The following is a 22583-nucleotide window of genomic DNA, read 5'->3' on the forward strand; positions in this document are numbered from 1 at the left end:
AACTGGACAATCTCTACGTAAAAGAATAAATGGACACAAATCAGATGTCAAGAATTATAACATTCATAAACCAGTTGGAGAACACTTCAATCTCTCTAGTCACGCGATTACAGACATGAAAGTTGCGATATTACAAAAAAAAAACTTCAAATCCAGACTCCAGCGAGAGACTGCTGAATTGGAATTCATTTGCAAATTGGATACAATTAACTTAGGCTTGAATAGAGACTGGGAGTGGCTAAGTCATTATGCAAGGTAACCTATTTCCCCTTGTTTTTTCCTCCCCCCCCCACCCCAGACGTTCTTGTTAAACCCTGGATTTGTGCTGGAAATGGCCCACCTTGATTATCATACACATTCTAAGGAGAGTGGTCACTTTAGATAAGCTATTACCAGCAGGAGAGTGGGGTAGGGGGAAGTATTTTTTCATGCTTTGTGTGTATAAAAAGATCTTCTACACTTTCCACAGTATGCATCCGATGAAGTGAGCTGTAGCTCACGAAAGCTTATGCTCAAATAAATTGGTTAGTCTCTAAGGTGCCACAAGTACTCCTTTTCTTTCTACTTTAAATTCACACTTTTAGTTAATTTGAATTAATTTTTCTGAGTGTCTTTTTGCAGACAAGCCCTAGGAGACTAGCATCTAAGCACCTCAGAAACACTTATGTATTTATCTTTCCCAACTCCGTGAAGTAGGAAAGTATTGCGATCTCCATTTTACAAGCAAGGAATGGAGGAACAAAGAGGTTAAGCTCACACAGGAAGGCTGTGGCAGTCAGAAAATGAACTCCAATCTTCAGTCATAGTCTACTGCTTAACCACAAGACTATCTTTCCTCTTCAACTGAATAAGGAAAAGATTAACCCTCCCTTCATAAATCATATGCCTTCATATTATGTTAATCATGCCTACATAGGTGCACTAGTGGAGGCAGAGGTCACAGTCAAATAACATAACCACACAGGGGGCATGCTATTCTTGCTACTGCATGTTGTAGCAAAGAATCTCTCGTTGCTCCCCACTCAAGCACCCAGGAGGCATTATGCCTTTGAAAGGCACAATAGGTTTTGGTGACAATTATAAACAACAAGAGTAAAGCTCAGCTACTTTGTTCAGGTCACTGGCATACAAAACAGAGTACAGCTTTAATGTAGGCATCTTGTGCAGATACATTCTTTAATGCCACATACAGTTAAGCAAATAAGGTGTTGACCCAGCCTGCCCTTATCCACCCTTCCTGCCACTTTAATGGGTTTTTGTTCCTCTTTGCTTTCCCTTCTACATCGTTTCATTTTAAAAATGATTTGTTCACAAAGATTTTTACATCTTATTGTGTACTTTTCTTGTGGTCATCCTTTCACTGTGTGCTATACACTGAATGATATGATTTATTATCTATGAATGGCAAGCCTATTATACCAATTATATTATGCATTTTATACAAGCCTATTATATGCTTCCACCGTATTACAAAACTCTGCTGCTGCTTTTAATTGAATTGATTCCTGTGATCCACTAGACACACATACTTTATATTTGGAGATCTGCAATACAAAAGATTCCATATCCTAACTATTCAGTTCTGCAATAACATTTTGTTAAGGAAACTCTGACCTCACCCATAAACAGAAATAAAAAAACCACTTTCTCAGGACTGTATCTAAAAGTTATGAGTTCAATAAATTATGATGTCATAAAATTAAAGTGAAAATAGTAGCATACAGTACTTGTTTAACTGTTAACTCTGTGGGTGGTATAAGCATCACTTCTTTCATTAACTTCAGTTTTCCAGATGACGATTTTCCACAGCTCAACAGAGTGACCATTGGTAGTGGCACAGTCAATTCCTTAGGCAAATCCTGAAATTGAGAAAGCCATGTGAAAATAAGACTGTTTAACTCTTATTGTTTAACCAAGTGTTTTCTTGTTTATTTTCGTTACAGACCTGATCCAAAGCCCAATGAAGTGAGTGGAAAGATTCCCTCCATTGACCTCAATGAGTTTTGGATTATGTCATATAAGGAGTCATCTGACAATGGGTATCAAACTATACAGCTTTTCACTGAACATTCCTGAAGTACACAACTCTGGAACAGTGACTACAGCTGAGACAAAATGAAAAAAATATATATTGTCAATTACCTGATCACGTTTCATCAGTGCAAGATGTAAATACAAAGGTGTGTTGTTAATGGTGGCACCAGTTTTAGCAACAGCAAGTGATAATCCTCCAATGGCTATGCTGCCACAGAGCACTGGTTCAATGGGTTCTGCAGGTGGGATTGGTTTCTCTGCAACAGAACACTTCTTCCCTGACGTGATTAAGAATATTTACTAAATGTTTTACCAGTTTAAAATTCAGTTGTGTACCTAAAATATCAGCATCCTACAAATAAGTAAAATATTGCATTAAATGTTATGCATATTAATTGATGCACTATTATTTTAAGGATTAATTTGATGTTTATTTCAAATAATCAATCCATTTTTGTTGTATCTTGCAGCTCTCATCACTTGGGGTTATCTTGATCTCCAACTGCACAATGCATTCTGCCTCCTTTCTGATTTTAAATCCCTCAAAATTCACTTCCTTCAGCTAGCTTTTAACCACTGATTTCTAGATCTTATCTTTTGCCCTTCTCTGTATTTAGATGTAATAATCTGATCTTTCAAACTCCATACGCAAAGCATGTTTTGCATGTTCTTTATTTGTTGTAAACCTCACCCCTCCCTTCCTTTCTAGTTTTCATCATTTTCTGCATTTATCTAGTTTACATTATAAGCTCTTTGAGACAAAGTGCACCTTCTGTTTTCTGCTAAGTAACATGTACACTAAGAAGAATATAGCACCCTTAAGCCATGAACTGAAGGGACCAGATTTTCAAGTGTTCAACACCCACAATTTGGGCTAGATTTTTCAAAAGTGCTCAGCATCCAACGTACCTCCTTTGAAAATCTTATCATTTATTTTGGTTCCTAAATACATGCTCTTTTGAAAATCTGACCCTTCATACCAGCATTGCAGAGCAATTTTCAATAACAAAATACAAATACAACAGAGTACATTTGTAGTATTGTAAGTGAAGATTCACCAAAATAGGACCTGAACTACATTTACAGCATGTGATAGATTCTACACCACTTATACCCACAGGGTAAAGTGCAGCACCAATAGGGATGAAGTAAGTGAATGATCAAAAGCTAAAGCAAACAGTTGTTTTGTTCTCCAAAGATTCTTTGTAGGAAATGGTCTTTTGTGCCACATGCAACCAGACAGAGTACATTCTAAAACCAGCTAACAGCAGTTGAGTATCTACTACCCCTTCACTGTGAGTCAGTAGCCACACCCATTGACTTCTAATAGCCAAAACTTTCTTAAATAAGTATGTATTTATCGATTTTTACATTCAGCAAGAAATCAATGATAACTACTGAAACTAAGTAGTCAATGACAGTTGGGTATCAAAACCCACTAAAACTACTGTGTGAAGCAAAAGATGACATCTGAGAATGGACATGATAACTGTGGATAGCATAACTAATAATCTAAGTTGGACAATAGATGTATATTTGCATTAACGTGCACATCTATAAAACAATCTCAAGAAATTATACTGATTTTACAAAATAAGAAAGAAGTCAATAACAAGATAAACATGATGAGGCATCATCATCAGCAGAGGTGATGGCTTACTCTCCAATTCCACAGAAAGAAGATAATAGAAAGGAGACTATTTCTCTGAGGAAGTGAGGAAGGCAGCATGTACATACTCTTTCTCCTTACTTTTGCCCATATATTTATTACCTTTGGTCTCCACCACCCATTTTCCTTTGCTCATACCACTTTCTCTTCCCCCTCCTTAGTCATTTTTATTCTTTCTGCTTCTCCTCTCCACACTGCCTCACTGTCTGATTCCCTCTCTTCGCAGATCCCTCCCCTTTCCTCTGTATTCTGTTTGCCTTCTCACCTCCATTCTTCCCCCTTTCTGTGTTCCCCAATTTCTCTTCTCTTCCCCCATTGTTTCTTCTCCCCATCTTCATTCCACTCACATTTTCCTGCTTATTCCTATGGTTCCCACTTCCTCCCCCATAATTTTCATCCACATCCTCCTCCATTCTCATTCCCAGGATGAAGAGTGGACCCCCTCTCCCCCCAACTAGGTCAATCACAACCTGGAAAGAGGCTCCATTACACTATCCCATGTGGCTGACTGAGCATGCTTTGTTCTCTTCTCCCCGTTCCCCAAGCTTTGCAGTGGAGATGACTTATTCTCATTGCTGACTGGTGCTCTGGTAGAGAGGAACTGCAGCTAGTGGCCAGGAAGGAGGTCTGGGATCCTGCTACAAAATCACGATAGAGAAGCACTGCTACCTTTCAGTGCCCATGGGGAGCTACAGAAGGAATGCTAGCATCTTTATTGATACCTATTTTGCACGAAATATTAGAAGAAAATCAACTGAAACCTAATTTGACTCCTTTTTTTTTGCCAGATGGTGTTACAGCTGATAAAGCTGGAACGCATGCAGGTGCAGAAATTGCTGCTTCTTGTTCTTCCCTTTCAATTTCCTTTCTTTCTTTTTCTTCTTCTACCTTCTTTGCAAAGTATTCACTGATGGGAAAAGAAAAGGCATAATGATTAGTTGCTTAAGAATATTATTAGGTAGATGAGGAGCAGGTATGGACTAGTGGGAAAAGCACATGCTGGGAAATGAATTAAGATCTATTCATGGTTCTGCTGCTGACGCCTCATGTGAACCTGAGAAAGTCAATAAACTTCTTTGTGCCTCGGTCTAGCCATCTCTAAAATAGGTTTAATAATACACGTCACAAAGGGATGTTATAAGGCTTAATAGATATGTACTTTGAAAACTCTGGACAGAAGTAACAGAACAGCAAAGTATACATATTCAAATGAGGACGGCAATGCTGTTTAGTAATTAAACCTCATTTTTCAGCTATTTCAAATCCTATTGAATTGAAACTCAGAGGAGATGGCTTAGTGGTCTAAACAACCAGCTTGAAGTGCAAAAACTCCTTCAAACTCAGCAAGGTTGACTCAGCTCTTTATCCTTCCACGGTAAATAATGTGAGCTCTATACAGAGAAGACCCTCAAAAGGAAGACTTATTTGCTTTGCACGGATATTAAAAATCCCATGGCACTTCCCCAAATTGTCAGAATTTGGCCTAATTTGCTTATCCAAAAGGTCATCTTTCTCTAGAGTTGAGCTCTGGTTATATGGCTGCTGCTTCAGAATTGGCTGTATTTTAGTTGTTTGTATACAATGGAAGCAACATATAGAGTGAAAATTACCCCAGTGCAGTAGGAATAAGGCCATATAAGTGGTAAATCAATGGTTTTGTTCAGGCTCCCATCAATTAGATGAATTTCATCCATAGTGAAGCTTTACTCCACTAAGCAAGTACCACAGAGCTAATTTTCTTGGAATGCAACAGTTTATACCGGTCAGGCATATGATATACTCCATTCCAACAAGTAAAAAGGAAGTCCTGGCTACTAGTCTTCCTGCAGCTGCTCCTGTTAGAAAGCTGATCCCTTCCAAGAGGTAGCTGCCAGTAACTCTTGGAACTGCAGAGGATGAAGAGAGGTCATACCACCATTCCCAGAGTGAAGAGCAGTCAATCTTTAACCAACTAGGCCCTTTCCTATTAAAGTGAGACTCCATTCATAAAGAAGGGTTTTGGTAAAGAAAAAAAATCAGTTTATAGTATGATCTAGGATGAAAAATATGTTATATATTGTACATGTAAAATATTATTAGACAATTCCCAAGGCAAACATCAATTTTATTTTTTTTAAAACTGTTCAACTAAATCTGTGGGGTTTTTGATACTAGGAAAATCAAAACACCTTTTGGGGCACTTCAGGTGCTTTTTCAAATATGTTAGCCTATAATTTTTCTTACCAAAGACCAGATAAATGTATTATAAATGGAAAAGTATTACCATTCTCCACGGCTTCATAATTTCTCTAAGATCTGAAGAAGTTTGTATGGAAAAATGCAAATGAACTTGATTACAGAATAGGTATTTTTCAAGGAAGCTTAAAACAGAAATCAGAAACTTAAAACAGAAACAAAAGGAGGTTGATAATGATCCCAAGGTAAGAGCCTTAGGTATCCTCTCAGAGTGGCCTATTTTGAAAGAGTACTCCATCAAAACCAGAGATTTGTAAATACACTACGTGGGAAATTAATCTCAGTGCTGAGGTCCCATGGAAGGCCTTTCACATCACTTATGTCCTGCAGACCACTAGAGGCAGTGGCTGAGCTGCTGGCTGAGGAAGATTCCAACCCAAGCTCCATGAGCTGCTGAGGGAAAGACCATTGGATCAGTACTAACTCATACTGAAATCAATGGAAACACTCCCATTGACTTCAATGGGCATTGGATCAGCTCCTTACATAGATCAAATGTGGGGACTGTGGCTGATATTCTAGGTCATAAGTCCAAAAGTAGGGTGTGTGTGGTGTGTGTTAGAGGTGTATTCCTAACTCCCATCTTTGTATTTCTGCACAATGCTGGTTTATTTGGATTTTGTACAGGCTGGGATGAACTTCATATTATATAAAAATATACAGCAATGGAAATAATATAGTGCAAGGCTTCTAGTGGCAATAATATCCCAGAAATATTGTGTCGAAAGAATTAGGAACAACATTAGAAAAAATATTGAGATTTTGCACAAATTATTTTATTTACAACACAATTATTTGCAAGAATTTGTTTTACTACAGTAAAAATCAGTGAAAAAAATATGCAAGACCTACCCAAGCAGCTCATCAACTTTACACTGGTCAGCAGGTTGCAGGTCTCTGAGCATTTCATTCAGTGATCCATTTACCCATTCCAGGGCTCTATTAATAGAGTCATTTCTTTCTTTCTCATCAGCATCAATTGCTTCAGGTGAAGCATTTTCAAGGATTTCAGAATGAGAAGAGACCACAATGGAACAAATGCTCTGCAAAATTAATGTGAAAAGCTTACAAACTGTTCAATTTCTAACTTTGAAACGTCACTTTAAAAGATTAAAAAGATATAGGCTTAAACATAGCACCCCTCCCAAGGAACTTAATTGATCCCATAATTGAAGCTTTTTCTTGGTTTCTCGTACTTCTGCACTTACAGCTTTCCAGCTAAGATTCTCAAACCATTTATGAATATTACTTATGTGTTAATTCTCCTGTCACATAATTTTTATACTCATTTTAAAGGATGGTAAAGTAAGGTTCAGAGTGATTTAGTGACTGGCCCAAAATAAGGCTCTGAGCCTGCAGTTCTGATCAATGGCAACAGAATTTACACCTACATGGTGTCTCAATCCAATCCCAATTCAGTGAGGCTCTGCATGGAGATAGGGATCAGATTGCAGAATCTGGACCTAAAACAGTGACAGCACCAGGAATAGAACCCAGGAGTCCTAATTTGTGTTTTAACCACTAGAATTCAAGCTTACTCAGAGCTCTTCTTCAGGTCTGCTGAAGTGTGAACATCTCTGTGTAAGTTAGTGTTTTTCCAGATCTTTCGGCAATAGAAATTCTTTACAAATATTACTGACAATAGATTGCCAAATGTACAAAACAAAATTAAAAAAAGATGACCATAGGTAACTTTAAAAAAAAAATCAAAACTCTGCATCCATTTCCTCTTCTGAAATAAGCATCTGTCAAAATAAGTTTCATAAGTGTTATTTACCTGGCAATATTTTAGGAAGATGTGCCTATAAATTACATTAACAACTGAGGGTGAATGACAGTATCAAAAGAGTATAAATGCTGGTGAATCATGGTTAAGGATATAATTCTGTCACAGAGGTAATGGAGTCTGTGACTTTCCGGGATCTCCATGACTCCTTTTGGGGCAGAGCTAGAGCAGCTGTCAGCCCCGGAGCCACCAGAACAGCAGCCCCCAGAATAGCTGGCGGTCGGCCAGCCCCAGGCATGCTGGATTAGCAGTCCCCGGGCCACTGGAGCAGCAGCTGGGACTGGGTCAGCCCCTGTGGGGCTGGATCAGCAGTGGTCAGCCCCAGCTGCAGGAGCAGCAGCAGGGCTGGAGCAGCGGAAAGCCCCAGCAGCACTGTTTGTCCCCCTTTATCCACCCAGGTACTTTAGTAAAAGTCTGGGACAGGTCGTGGGCTTCCATGAATTTTTGTTTATTGCCGCCAACCTGTCCCTGACTTTTTCTAAAAATACCAGTGACAGAATCTTAACCTTATTCATGGTACAAAAGCTGTCTACTGTTGCAGTGAAAAGTGTCATGTAATGACAATGTGACCTTTCAAATGAACTCTATTTTGATCAGTCACTAACTACTGTGCATCCTTTACAGATTTCCTAAGGATGATTGCATTAAGGATGTTAGACAAAATGAACCTTAAATACTTTTCATACTGGATTTTAAAAAAAAAAAAATACATAAATTGTCTACTTTTCTGAGCATTTTCAATGAAGTAAATCATAGTTCTACTTCAAGGAGAGTGTAAATAGCTACCATCTGCAGTGAAGCAGAGAGACAAGGTGGGTGAGGTAATATATTTTATTGGACCAACTTCTCTTGGTGAAAGAGAGATGCTTTTAAACTTACACAGAGCTTTTCTTCAGTTCTGGGAGTGTCACAGCAAATATAAGATGGAATCGGTTGTTTAGCATAAGTAGTTAACACATGTTTCAATGGACTATTCAAGGTGAAGGGTCTATTAACATCCCTCCATTCATGGGGGGAGGGGGAAGGGAGAAGAAAAAGTAGCTTGGGGTTAGGGGGTTGTTAATGGGTTATAGATTGTTATAATAAGCCATAAATCCAGTGTCTCTATTCAGCCATCTAGGGAACAACCTTGGATGCTAATGAGGAATAATGCTAATGTGAGGGGAACACAGAACTAGTCTTGAATTTCTGGAACACACAACAATATTTTTGAATGAAGTGAAACGTACACTGCCCTAAACTCGCAGCATGAAAACCTGTTTATTGACATGAACTGTGTTAAGACTAGACTGCATGCTTTTTTTCTGAAATATAGTAGTGTAATAGGAATAAAAAGATATGTAGCTCAGAACATACAAATGAAAATAAATGTATAGTAAAAAAAAAATGCTTATACAAGCAGAGCTATCTCCAAGAACAGGGATAGTTCTAAAGCCCTGAACCTGCAAACACATATATGTATATGTTTAAGCACGAGTAATTCTGTTGACTTCAGTAGGACTACTGAGCACATAAGCGTGTGTTTGCAGGACTGGAGCCTCATCTAGCAAATTACCAGTGTAAGAAGACTGAGAAAGGTGCTACTGAGACATTTTAAAGAAAGAAAAGCAAGACACAAAACTCATGTTATGTAGGGAGAATGAGTTAAATTAGGGTCCAAGTCTGACAAATGCTAAAAGCTATCTCCTGCCACCATTGGAGTCAAGAGGAGTTTTTGCTTATGGCTGCTATGACTATAAGAGGACAGTTTTTGTGAGACAAGGACCAGGGTACAATTATATGACAAACAACAACATACATGAATGTAATATCAGATGTGGGTCACAAATTAAAATATAAACAAAGCATTATTATTCTAAAAACAGCTAATACTGTATAATAGTCAGGGGTAGGGCAATGTAGTCAATTTTCACCAGAGTTTTGCTACTTCTGACTTACAAAAGTAATTCATTCAGGAACTTGATCCACATTTAACTCCTCCATTTTGTCTCATTAATTAAAATAACCCATCATTAACAATGGTGGAGATGAGCATCTCTGTAATGTCCTGTTAGGATATATAACAAAATAAGATATAGCTCATACCTTCTCATGGTTTTTAACTGTGCAAAATATTTCCACTTCTAATGTTGGTCGACCAATTCCATCAAGGACCTTCCTTCCAATTAATTTGCATATTACTGGAGGTTTTGAAAATTTAGAGAAGTAGTTAGCCTTGAAGAAGAGAGAGAGTTTGATTAAAAAAATCAATTTCTGTGTAAATAAGTCTTTCATTTTATGTTACCATTAAATCCATCCTTGGGTAAATCTATTTTTGTGCCTTGGTATTCATCAGGATACTTCAGTATTCCTATTCCTATGCTGTGTGCTTAAGAGCCACTTTAGGACCTGGGTTTATACTTACTGCTTACAACCTATATAGTACTATTCATTTCTATTCAGGTTCATATTGTGACAGATATTACAGCCCCATGCCATATATCTGAGGACTACTGTATTACATTTATGAATAGTTTATGTATGATTGTGTCCTACTCCAAGGGGGAGGGATACCACAGCTTCTCCAGGAATTTAAAAACAGTAGGAGCTGACTACTCCTAGGATTATATGCAACTCCAGGACATACTGCCCCCTAGGATAGTTTGCATATACTGCTTTAGGCTTGGTTTTCTAGAGACTAGGAAACAAAGAAAGGGTTTTTGGTAGAAAAGAATGAGCTTGAATTCACCTGTGACCTCTCTTTTGATTCAACAAATGGACAGGACCATAGATCCTAGGGGGGGACCAACCCTTAAGGGAGGAGTTGGAAGAATGTTGACCTATCTGGACCTCCTAAGACTGACAGATGATTTCTGGTATGTTTATTAATAAGCATGTCAGAACTTTCATTGTTTTTTTATGTTTTCTCTGTGATGCTTTTACCCTAAGAATAAATGTGCTCTGAGAAAAAGCTGCATGATAACTTGTAATTAGGCTTGGCAGGATTCAATTTCAATCAGTAACGGTCAGTAAACATCCATTTCAGCTGACACACTGCAATCGACTGAAAAAATATCAATTGGTACCAGACAGAGTATCTGTAGGGATTTGGTGTCACTGGCCCTGCAGCAGTGCAGGGAGCCCTCTGCAACTCTGCTGTCATGGGAGTGAGTAAGCTGGTGCTAGCCAGCGGGGAGGCCACTCCACTGCTGAATGCCACCCGTGGCAGTACAGGGAGCCCTCAGTAGCGCTTGTGGCACCGGAGTGTTAAGAGACTCTGTTCTGCCCTGCCAGGAACGCAGCCTCCCCGACACTTTGTGCCTGCAGGGATTGGGTGTCACCAGCCCTGCAGCTCTGTTGTCACTGTAGTGAGGGAGCAGGGCCATGACAACAGAGCTGCAGATGGCTTCCTGAATGGCTGCATGACTGGTGACACCTGATCCCTGCAGGCTGTGCAGGGGAGGCTGTGGTTATCCTGGTCTAGAGAAGCAGAGACCACCAGCCAGAACTGCAAAGATGAGGATGAGCCCCCAGCTATAGGGGAGGCCATTCTGCTGCCAAACAGTTCCTGCTCAGGAACAGCTCCCACACTTCTGGCTGGTGGGTGGGTGAGTGGGGTTGGTGACATCCAATACCTGCAGACACAAGGTACAGAGAAGGATATGGTCCTGGCATGGAGTTGTTGTCCCCGGACATGGTGGTGGCTCTGTCCCCGGGTGACAACTCCGCCTCATGGCCCTAGTCTGGCCTGAGCTCTGCTTCCCTTCACCAGGACCCCAACCTTCCCTCCACCTTGTGCCTGCAGGGATCCAGTGCCACTGGCCCCTCAACTATGCAGGGAACCCGCTGCAGCTCTGCTCTCATGGCTCCATTCACTCACACACTAACCAAGAGGGTGGGAGCCATTCCCAAGCAGGAACTGTTCAGCAGCAGGGTAGCCTCCCCGGGACTAGGGCTCATGCTCCTCCTCACCAGTCCTGGCTGGGAGTCTCTGCTCCAAATGCAGGGGGCCAGAACAACTGAAGCTTACCCCGAATGTTCCACCCTGGGGTCTTTGGCCCCTCAGCTTCACAAGGACCTCCTACATCCCCACTGTCAGCATTGCCCTAATCTGAACACTACCCCGCACAGCTGTAAAAAATAAAAAGTTAAATAAAAAAAATTCCTAAAAATGCAAACTGATCATCAAAAAATCATAAATAAAAAACGATAATCCACAATTAGAAAAAAATAAACATTTAATTCTGCAAAGCCTACTTGTAACTGCTGGCAATCCACTGTTCATAGCCCTCAGAAAGAAAGAAAGAACAATGAACAGGTGCTGGCTGTTAGACCCAATGGCTTGCTGAGGATATCACAATGTTTGGCAGGGGGCGTGCATCCTTAAAGCTCCTGGTCAGAAGGGTGTGGAACATGGGTCCCTGCCCAGAGACAGGTGATGGATGTAAGACTGGGCATTCCTAGAGTGGACCATTGAGGAGGAATACAGGTGCAGTTACTCTTAAAACTGACACACAAAATAAGCCCCTCACTGCCTCATGGCAGTTGCTGATGTTGCAGGTGTAGGGCACTCTGTCCTTGAATAAGCCATCTAAAAAAGACTGTACCTGTCTGTCTCTAGAAGGCAGAGGAGAGAGCCTAATCAGGAACAACTGCTAAAGTCATTTGGAGGATGACTCACAGGATCTGGTCTTAAAGGAGCATTAAATATCCTGTGATACTTAACTCTTGTCTCTCTCACCAACAGAAGTTGGTCCAATATTACCTCACCCACCTTATCACTTTTGCCTCCATAATATAATTAGAGAAATAATATTTCTAAGTTTACAGAGAAAGCAAATGAGAGATCTGACTTCAAGAAAGAGGATAGAGAAAAAAGGATTGTTTCTGAATGCTTCTCTTGGCATGATGTCAAAAGCTGACTTGGTCAAGATGCCACAGAGGAATCATTAGTTATTTACAGTTGAGTTTCATCTGTGTTAATGTGGTAAATGCCCAAGAGGGAAAAGAAAAGATGAAGAACTAAACCTTGTGGAAACAACGAGGAGTACTTGTGGCACCTTAGAGACTAACAAATTTATTTGGGCATAAGCTTTTGTGGGCTAAAACACACTTCATCAGATGCATGGAGTGGAAAATACAGTAGGCAGATATATCTACACAATACATGAAAAGATGGGAGTTGCCTTACCAAGTGGGGCAGTCAGCTCTAACGAGACAATTCAATTAAAGTGGAAGTGGGCTATTATCAACAGGAGGAAAAAATCACATTTGTAGTGGTAATCAGGGTGGCTCATTTCAAACAGTTGACAAGAAGGTGTGAGTAACAGTAGGGGGAAATTAGCATAGGGAAATTAGTTTTTAGTTTTTGAAGTGACCCATCCACTCCCAGTCTTCATTCAGGCCTAATTTGATGGTGTCCAGTTTACAAATTAATTCCAGTTCTGCAGTTTCTCGTTGGAGTCTGTTTTTGAAGTTTTTTTGTTGAAGAATTGCCACTTTTAAGTCTGTTATTGAGTGTCCAGGGAGATTGAAGTGTTCTCTGACTGTTTTTTGAATTTTATAATTCTTGACATCCTATTTGTGTCCATTTATTCTTTTGGGAGGTACTCCTCGTTGTTTTTGCTGATACAGACTAACACGGCTACCACCCTAAATCTTGTGGGTTTCTAAAGATAGCTGGTCTTAGCAAAGAAGAGGAACCATCACCAAATCCAGAGAGTGATTTGTGAGGTAGGAAGTGAACCATAACAGGTGGAAACTAGAAACACCAGTGTAACTGTGGATGCAATCCTGGTGAATAGAGTGGTACATAGTATGGAAAGCTGCAGTGAGGAGGCAGAGGCATACCTAACTAACAAGTATCATTAAAAAAAAAATCAACTATCACAAGCATGATAGAATTTTGTTTGATTTACCTTCTTTCCAGTAAAACATAATCTGGAACTAGTGATCACACCTTATCATGGAGAGTAATGAAACTTGAGGTCAACATGGAACAATGCAATGAATAATGCCTGAGATGTAAGACTTCATTATCATAGAGACATTCGTGTAGGAGGAAGCATTGGAAGGCAATCTTTTTAAAACAGCTTTCTAAAGTATGGTGTTGGCCATTCCACTATTATAAGGAGTGGATATTTTATTGGCCACACTAGTTCCAGTGTCTGACTCTGCTGCTGGCTGAACAGCAAAGGGGAAAGCTCGCCTTATTCTTGTCCATTTCACCTAAGCCCACAGGGATCTGAATACCAATAGCAGCGTGAAAACTAACCAGACTCCCTTTATCTTCATTCTTCTGACGCTTGGCAGAGGTCTGCACAATAGTTGTGGCTGTAGGAGCATCAGCCTACAGTCTCAGAAGAAAATACTTTGCAATCTCTTGTTAGTTCAATCGAGCTAGCTTAAAATGATTGAATAGCTTTGTTAAGGGGCCATCTAATACTGTCGTTCCAGCAGTGACAAACCCAAGCATTCACAAATCATGGCCCAGGCCTCACACTGTGACATTGTTTTCAAATCTGTTTTAAGTTAAATAAAAGGAAGGGCCATTTTGTCCTCTGATTTCTGGGCTGCGAGGGTGCAGGTTAGGTCTCATTATTAAGCTTTGCTCCACAACCAGAAGAGCTAATAACTCTTTTGGTGGAATCTGAAATTGTCACCTAATCCCGAGAATCCAGGAGCTGGGGCTTTATGAAAAATAGCAAAGAGCTGAGCCTGGCGATAACGTCATGCAAACTGGTACCCTTAGGCTCGAGCAGCATCTCAGGGGAAGGTCAGTCAGGTGGAGCGCCCACTGGGTGATGCCACAGCAGCCCAGGCCAGGAGGCTGGGCACCCCCAGGCCCACCCCACTGCCCCTGCTGGGGCGGGGGGGGGAGGGGCGAGCCTCGTTCTCACTCCCTCCTGCACCTGAGCAGAGCTCCTAGCCTCAACCTTACTCCGCTCACTTTCCATTTGCGCGGGGGATTATGGGATCTGTCGGGGGGAGGGGGGCAGAGAGCGGTAGTGCAGCGCCTGCGCATTAGCCACCCCCCCAGTCCGGCGCCTGCACACTGGCCCCCCCGCCGGTAGGTACCAGGTGGCCGTAGAGGTCGGCGGGACGCAGGTAGAACGTGGCGTTGAGCGCCTCCTCCAGCCGTTGCGGGACCTCGTTGCTCCGATAATACTCGGCCGCCTGGTGCCTGAGTTCGAGGAGGTTCCGCCGCAGCTCGCGTTCCCCGCCGGGCTCCATGGGGCTGAGAAGGCGGCGGCTGCGGCTGCTAGGAGACGGAGCCCGTTCCCTCAGCGCCGACTTCTCGCGCGACGGCTGCCGCGGAGGAGGTTGCCTTGCGCGCGCCCTCTGCGAGGAGTCCGGGGATCAGACCCCTCCCCCACGCTCTCCCCGCCCTCCGCCTGGCAGCCGGGACTCCTGGGTTCTCTCCCCGCCTCCGCCAGTGAGCTGCTGTGTGACCCTGGGCAAGTCGCCAACCGTCCCTTCAGCTTTCCCCAGGAGCCAGACGGGGAAGAGGGTATTTGCTCTTCTGAGGGTGACCAGAGAGCAAGTGTGAAAGATCGGGACGGGGGCTGGGGGATAATAGGAGCTTATATAAGAAAAAGACCTAAAAATCGGGACTGACCCTATAAAATGGGGACATCTGGTCACCCTAGCTCTTCCTTATCAGTGGCCTTTGGGCTACAGGTGACTAGCACATTGAGATGGCAGGTGCCATGGCTGTGTGAACAGCTGGGACTTAATGAAGATGATTGGAATTGCCCTGGCTATGAACTCCCACGGTGCTTTGGTTAGCGAGTCAGATGTTTAGGACTCCTCTTTTTCAAGGTGGAGGGTCCACACTCTCTCTTAGATGCTTCCAGGGGTTGGTTATGATCTTTAATGCCAGACACTTTCAAGTGAGTTCCCTTGTGTAGTAAAAGAGTCTTTGAACAACAAAATTGCACAAGATTAACATCCTGAAAGAGAGAGACATTATAGTGTGTGAAATAATCTAGTGAGGACAAAGCTGCCAAGCGCCCCAGTAACTTTACTTCTGCTTTTAAAAATCCTTTACATTCCATGAAAAAAGAAACATTTCACAACCTGAATGATCATTTGTAGTCTACAATTTCTCACCAACAAACTTTCACTTTGTTGCCTGGTTCGCTGGTAATTTTGTTGAAGTAACTGAAAATGGAGATACTTAAAATGCTATTAGCTGCACACTTCCTCTGTTCTAAAACCACTAGACCTTGCTCATTGTATGTTCACTTCTCTGGGGTGGGTGGTAATGAAGAAAAATCCCTACAGTTATTTCCCTTTGCCTTTAAAATATCACAGTGCTTCTCTGAAGACATAATCCCTCTTCCTATGTCTACTTTTTCAGAAGAATCTTCTGAACCGACCCCAGGCATTCCTTAAAGAAGGTGCCCAGGGGAGATCTATTTGGATTTTCCCACTTTCACAGTCTAACAAATTGAAAATACAGTTCCTCAAACTTAGTTTCAGATTACTAAAATGTTAATTTCTTGCCTTGTGCCTTTTTATAAGGGTGTAAATAAAGCATTGGTGTGATTAAAGCCCCCAATCATCTTCTGAGGCTACCTATGATAGGAAAAAAGATCTCAAAGATTTCATTCAAACACAGCTGGTTAACTTTAGGGAATAGAAAGCAGTTTTAACAATTATTGGTTCTTACTGAATAACCCATTTGAAATAATAGTAAAAATTCTCTTAGAAATATTTATCATTTTAGTTTACTGATTAAAAATTAACATGACGTGTATTTTCTTTCTTCCCTTGTATTTTCAATTAACACTGATAGTAGTTGCAGGTATGTTGTAAAAGGAGGATTTATTCTATGATCCTGCCTATTATTGTGTAGTTAACTGATTAATAAAGCCATTTCATGCTATCAGTGATGCCTGTGCAACCCTATTATTGTCAGTAGGCTTGCACTGGTGTAATTAATGGGGACTCAGTAAACAGCTGTGTTAATTGAAAAGAATTCAACTCTTTCTCTTAGCTTTGTTGAATCTACCATGCTAAGAGAAGTAAAACACTTGTAAGTAAGTAAAAAACTTGTATTTCTTACTAAAGTAAACAGACAGGACTAAATATCTGCGAGGAAAAGATCAGTTGAGGATAGAGATGTCACTTGTACAAATTTGTGCTCTGATATATGACTATGTACAAATGGCACCTCCTTTCTCAGTAGGATTTGAGTGGTGGTATATCATGGATGAATTTAGCCTATTGAAGCTAACTGGATTGCACACCTATAACTGAGGAGGAATTTGGGCAACTGTTAAAATTGTCATTATTGTATTTCCATACATCACAGTTCTTTCTTGGTCTTCATAATTAGAAGTTCAAATTTCTGTAATTTAAAAAATATTTTAAGGATTAAAATTACAGAAACACACATTGGAAATTTGCCATCAGTACTGCAGTGTGTAAAAATCCATTTACATTACAACAAAGTATATGCCTTAGTAAACGTAAGTTTAAAAAGTTCACAGACTGGATAACTTCTTTTTGAGTATGTATAGCAGTGAAGGGATGCGGTGCAATTTATTTCTCTTAGACCATCTTCAGTGTCTAAATAATAGTCTAATAGGATCATCAGGTTTCCTCATATATATCATAATTTCAGAAGAATACTAAAAATATTTTTCTCTTTATATTTCAGAAATTGATTGCATCATTTACATCTTTACCAAATGCCTAATACAGTTAAAGAGGATGTATTTATATATTTGTATCATAGTGAAATCATAGGTTTCAGAGTAACAGCCATGTTAGTCTGTATTCGCAAAAAGAAAAGGAGTACTTGTGGCACCTTAGAGACTAACCAATTTATTTGAGCATGAGCTTTCGTGAGCTACAGCTCACTTCATCGGATGCATACTGTGGAAAGTGTAGAAGATCTTTTATACACACAAAGCATGAAAAAATACCTTCCCCCACCCCACTCTCCTGCTGGCAATAGCTTATCTAAAGTAATCACTCTCCTTACAAGCTTATGCTCAAATACATTGGTTAGTCTCTAAGGTGCCACAAGTACTCCTTTTCTTTTTGCGAATGCAGACTAACATGGCTGTTACTCTGAAACAAATAAAATGTGTATCCCTTTTTGCCTTTATTATAGGACATATATCAGGAAATACACATATCATGGACAGAGAATCATTGGTCTTTGTTTGCTTGTTTGGGGTATTAACACACTTTCTGATTTAAGTAGTTATATGGTTCCAATCAACATAGTATAGAGGCACTCTAATACCTAGATTTCACATAGATCTGTAAGCACTGAATAAAAGATTTGTTTTTGCCACACTATGATTTAAGACATGAGCTATGCTCCTTAAATCCACTAAGATCATAGTCTCCCTGCCATCCATGTTCTTGTCAGAGTTCATAGTGGGATACACTGTGCTCACTTTCCACTAATAGGGTGGTCTTTTGGAGTTAAGTCTGAGTATGTGATAAATCCATGTTTTTAGAAATGCAAAATTGAGGCTGCTTTTTATGTTTTGCAATCCAAGTGCTCTCAAATTAAAGTACAGTATTGCTCTTGCAATATTTTAGTTTGATAAGCAAAGGCAACCTTTATCGCATCCCTCAGTACTTTTGTACAGTGTTCCTCATCACTCTCAGCTTCATGTAGTCTATTAGGAAGCATGGGCTTGAGTCATAAAGTTAAGGTTAGTCTGACTTGGAGGTTTAGTTCAGTCGTTTATTTACAGTACATGGCCAGCTATGAAATTTAGGTTGGGCTTCAAATCTGCATCCAAACTTTCCCACGTCTGGGGGATATTTGGGTTTAGGATAGTGGTTCAGACGCATCCGTTCCATGTTTCTCCTTTAGTTTCAATATTACTCATATGAGTGGTCATTGTCCCCTATAATTATCCACAACTTTGATGACTATTTCAAGTTGTGGCTTTAGTCCTATTTACTTTCACAAGCTCAAGGACACTTCCCTGTGGGTATGTTAGGCTCTGGCCAAGGCAGCATTAGCTCAGATCTTTCAGAAGATGGTTTTAGGACTAAAATATGAGAGTTAGTAGCCTTTCATTTAACATTCTCATTTTCCAAAGGATGTTTTAATAAAAGTAGCTGGAAATCAAATGAGTATTTTAAACCCTAATTTTGAACTGCTCCAAAGCCCTGGAATCCAAAATGAAATATTCCACCAAATTGTTTAAGTCCCCATACCATGAGTAGCTTCTAAGCTTTCAGAAAACTGGCCTCAAATTTCTCTAATCTGTTTGCAGATTCTAATGTGTAGATTTAGATGTATATCATTTTCCTTAATATACAGGTTATTGATATAGTAAGGAGTAGTTTCAGTTTATGCTTTCAAGGCCTATTACAAGATTCGTTTGTACACAAGTTATGAAGGGGCTATTTATGAAGGATCATGTCAAGGCCTACTTAACTGCTTCTTAGTTCAAGGATCATTGACACAATAAACCATGCCTCTCTTGGCAATGTTATTGTCTGTTGAGATAGTGCACTTGTGAGTGTACACAAAGCCTATATATTAAAGATCCTTGTGAAATTTCTTATTTCAAGCATAATAAGATAAGAAAATAAACAGAAATGTATATCTTTATTAATCAGTTATGCTTGATACCAAAGTAGCAATAAGATGTTACTATTTCAAAAATAAGAGCAAGATAGCTTTATAAGCTTGCAACCTATTCAAAGAGCATAGATTAACAAAAATTAAAAAACAGAACAAAAATCCCCACAAAAACCCACAACTAATGTGAGAGAGCCATTGAGTAGAAACATAGGAACATATATTTGAGTTTGTAAATGAAAGCGTTGGGTGAGCTGGCCTCCCCTGAACTAATCAGATTTTTACTGGGGGGAAAAGAATGGCTTAGAGACAGCTCATCCTTTTTTAGAGCACTTTTGAAATGGAGTCCAGACTCTGATATATTCAGCAAATTTTTCACTTCTACAAGCATATGGTTCTAATTAATTACATGGAGATAGGTCCAACATGTGTAGATTTGAGGACCAGAATGTACCACAATGATTATCCTGACCGACTCTGGTGTGACACACAATTTCATATAGCAATTCAAGCAGTGGAGAGGAAATATTCTTCCCTACACTTAAGTGAACTCTGTTGACCCCAGTGGCTTGTCATTGAACTAAGCATAACTTTAGTGAAGGAGACTTATATGCCAGTTATGTCCATTGTAAGCTTTTGAACTGCTGACCAATGTGACTGAACATTGAGAGACAGTCACTACAGGTGAGCCAGTGACTCATATAATAGTTATAAGTAACTATCCTTTATGTATTGAAAATAACTAATTTTAAATTACAGTTAACTACAAGTCTGTTTTAAAGTTAATATAATGATAAAGAAAAATTATTAGCTGAGTGTTCAGTTTTTGGAAATCACTGATGGGAAAACAGTTTTTATCCCTTTTTTTCCTCCAGAGAACTGAAACTTCTGGATTATGGAATTCAAAATGAAGATAATTTAATATTGTTGTTTTTACACAGAATTATTTCCTATTATTTTTCTCTTACATAAATATAGGTTTTTTTGAGACAAAATGAGTAATCATGTTTTCTTCCGAAATCCCATTGTTTCCCAGGGTACATCCCTGACTTTTACAACCTTAATCGCTTGGGGCATGTCTTGAACTTTTAACCTTCTTTCCTAAGCTCTGATGCTGTGAATGATGGTCTATCCTACTTGACACACAACTAGATTGTAGTTCAAAGTGGATGTCACAAACACTATGGCACTATCTGGAGCAAAGATTTGACTATCACTTTGGGATAAGCCCATAAGATCATAAAGTTAAAATGTACTATTTTCTCCATTCCACTAATTCAGATTTCTGCAATACGCATTTATCTCAATGTTCACTTAACCTCTTTTCACTACTAATAATTGTCACATAACATGAATATAATTTTCAGACAAGATATTAAATTAATATTACAGTACTATAATGTGATCCTACTCATGACCTGTTATAAGCCAGATGTAAATAGCTTCCCTTAGCCTTGGGAAATGCTGTACAAGTCTTGGAGCGAAGAAGTCCTGAATTATGTACCCATTGCTTCCACAGTTGCCTTTAATCATGTCCTGTACTTGATAACCCTTATTAAGTGAAACCTCACAGTAAATGTCATTTAACCCCTTTTTAAAAATGGTAAATGTAAATGGTAAATGTCATTTAACCCCTTTTTAAAAATCTAGGAAATTCCACACAAAAGGCTTTAAGTGAATGGTCAGGTTGCATTGGTAAGCAGTCAAAAGTCAGGAAATGCCAACGTTAATGCTGTGTGCCTGATTTTTAACTCTGCCTTCTTAATAAGAAACTTTGAGGGCAAATCACATGACACAAAAATAGTTACATTCCTACATAAATTTAAATAATGTACTCTATAAATGCAATTATGTCTATATTTCTTAATTGACTGAGCTACTAACACAAATGACTGTTCAAAGGCAGATCTGTCTGCAAAAAAAATGTATTTTCAATGCATCGTTCTTAGGTACTGATAACATTTATTTAAAGACCGTATTAATGTGTAAATTATCTGATGGCCAAATCTTGAGTGGTGCTGAGCATGTTCAATTTCTGTTGAAGTCAGTGGGATTTCCATATCCACATCATCTCTTAGAAGATGGCTTGAAATCAAAGATATACTGGAATGCCACAACAGTGAAATTAGCAGTGTGAGTATTACAAGATGTGTATATAAGATTTTAGAAAAAATAGTTTGATATTATTTGAGAAATATGTGGAATTGTGTGATTACTTTTATTGCACAAGGGGACAGAATTAAGGTTGCATTTGCAACTTTAACTTTAAAGTTTCCTAATTTCCGAGTCCCTAGCAGTGGCTGACAGTCATCCCTCTGCCTCTTTCATATATAATTTCATTGAGGTGGGGAGGGAGTAACAAGATGACTCAGTTGGCAGGTGCTGTCTCTCATTTCCTGATTAAAACACTGACAACAACCAGAACTCAAGAATCAGATATATGGATAGATGTTTCAGAGGAACAGCCGTGTTAGTCTGTATTCGCAAAAAGAAAAGGAGTACTTGTGGCACCTTAGAGACTAACCAATTTATTTGAGCATGAGCTTTCGTGAGCTACAGCTCACTTCATCTGATGAAGTGAGCTGTAGCTCACGAAAGCTCATGCTCAAATAAATTGGTTAGTCTCTAAGGTGCCACAAGTACTCCTTTTCTTTTTATGGATAGATGTTGTAATTTTTACTTGCTTCTGTGGATTTTAGGAAAAGTAAAACCCTGTAACTGCAGAGTAATGTGATTTTTACAGCATATTCTTCAGTGCTACACAGTGACTGAAAACCGCACCAGGTGAGTGACCACAAAATATGTAATATGGCAACTTGCAGAAAAAAATTCTACTGATTATTAATCTAATGCTTTAGATTCCTAGAATGGTAAAGACATTGATATGTGTAATCTCAGAACACATTTTCATAACGACCTGATCTTTCTGTCCTTGGGCTAGATAATGATGGAAGTTACAGTGGTATAAATCTAGAGTGACCGTTGATTTCAGTGTAACAGAGATCAGAATCTGATCCAAAGAGTATAGTCAGGATTTTGTCTGAGAAAAGAATGCAAGCTTTACATTTTCAGCTGTCAGTGCTTATGTATCGTTTTAAGAACAACCATATGCAGCGCTTTGAAAAGCTGTCGAAATGGGAAATATAATAATAGTACTTACAGTGATCTGCACTGCCACAGCAAAGTAACTATTTAAACTAGAGACGGTACTTCAACTTTCTAGTTCTCATTTATTATGAATATCAACAGAAAACCAGAGTGAAAAAACTTCAGAATGATGCAAAATATGTTCTGACAGAAAACTCTCTTCCTGT

At 39.6% G+C, this 22583-nt stretch overlaps 1 protein-coding gene across 1 annotated transcript in view; it reads right to left on the minus strand.

Moving 5' to 3' along the window:
* The window catches only part of ENO4 (enolase 4), a 33628-nt gene extending 18561 nt beyond the window's left edge, over window positions 1-15067 (minus strand). The window contains exons 1-6 of the mRNA XM_048858648.2: window positions 14781-15067; window positions 9810-9938; window positions 6791-6981; window positions 4465-4610; window positions 2143-2312; window positions 1728-1859 (exon numbers count right to left, since the gene is read on the minus strand). Of these exons, the coding sequence (XP_048714605.1) occupies window positions 1728-1859; window positions 2143-2312; window positions 4465-4610; window positions 6791-6981; window positions 9810-9938; window positions 14781-14936 (924 nt within the window). The 5' untranslated portion in view covers window positions 14937-15067. The remainder of the gene's footprint in view (window positions 1-1727; window positions 1860-2142; window positions 2313-4464; window positions 4611-6790; window positions 6982-9809; window positions 9939-14780) is intronic.
* Between the last annotated feature and the right edge of the window lie 7516 nt (window positions 15068-22583).

Source organism: Caretta caretta, chromosome 7, assembly GCF_965140235.1.
Source record: "Caretta caretta isolate rCarCar2 chromosome 7, rCarCar1.hap1, whole genome shotgun sequence".
NCBI classification, from domain to species: domain Eukaryota; kingdom Metazoa; phylum Chordata; order Testudines; family Cheloniidae; genus Caretta; species Caretta caretta.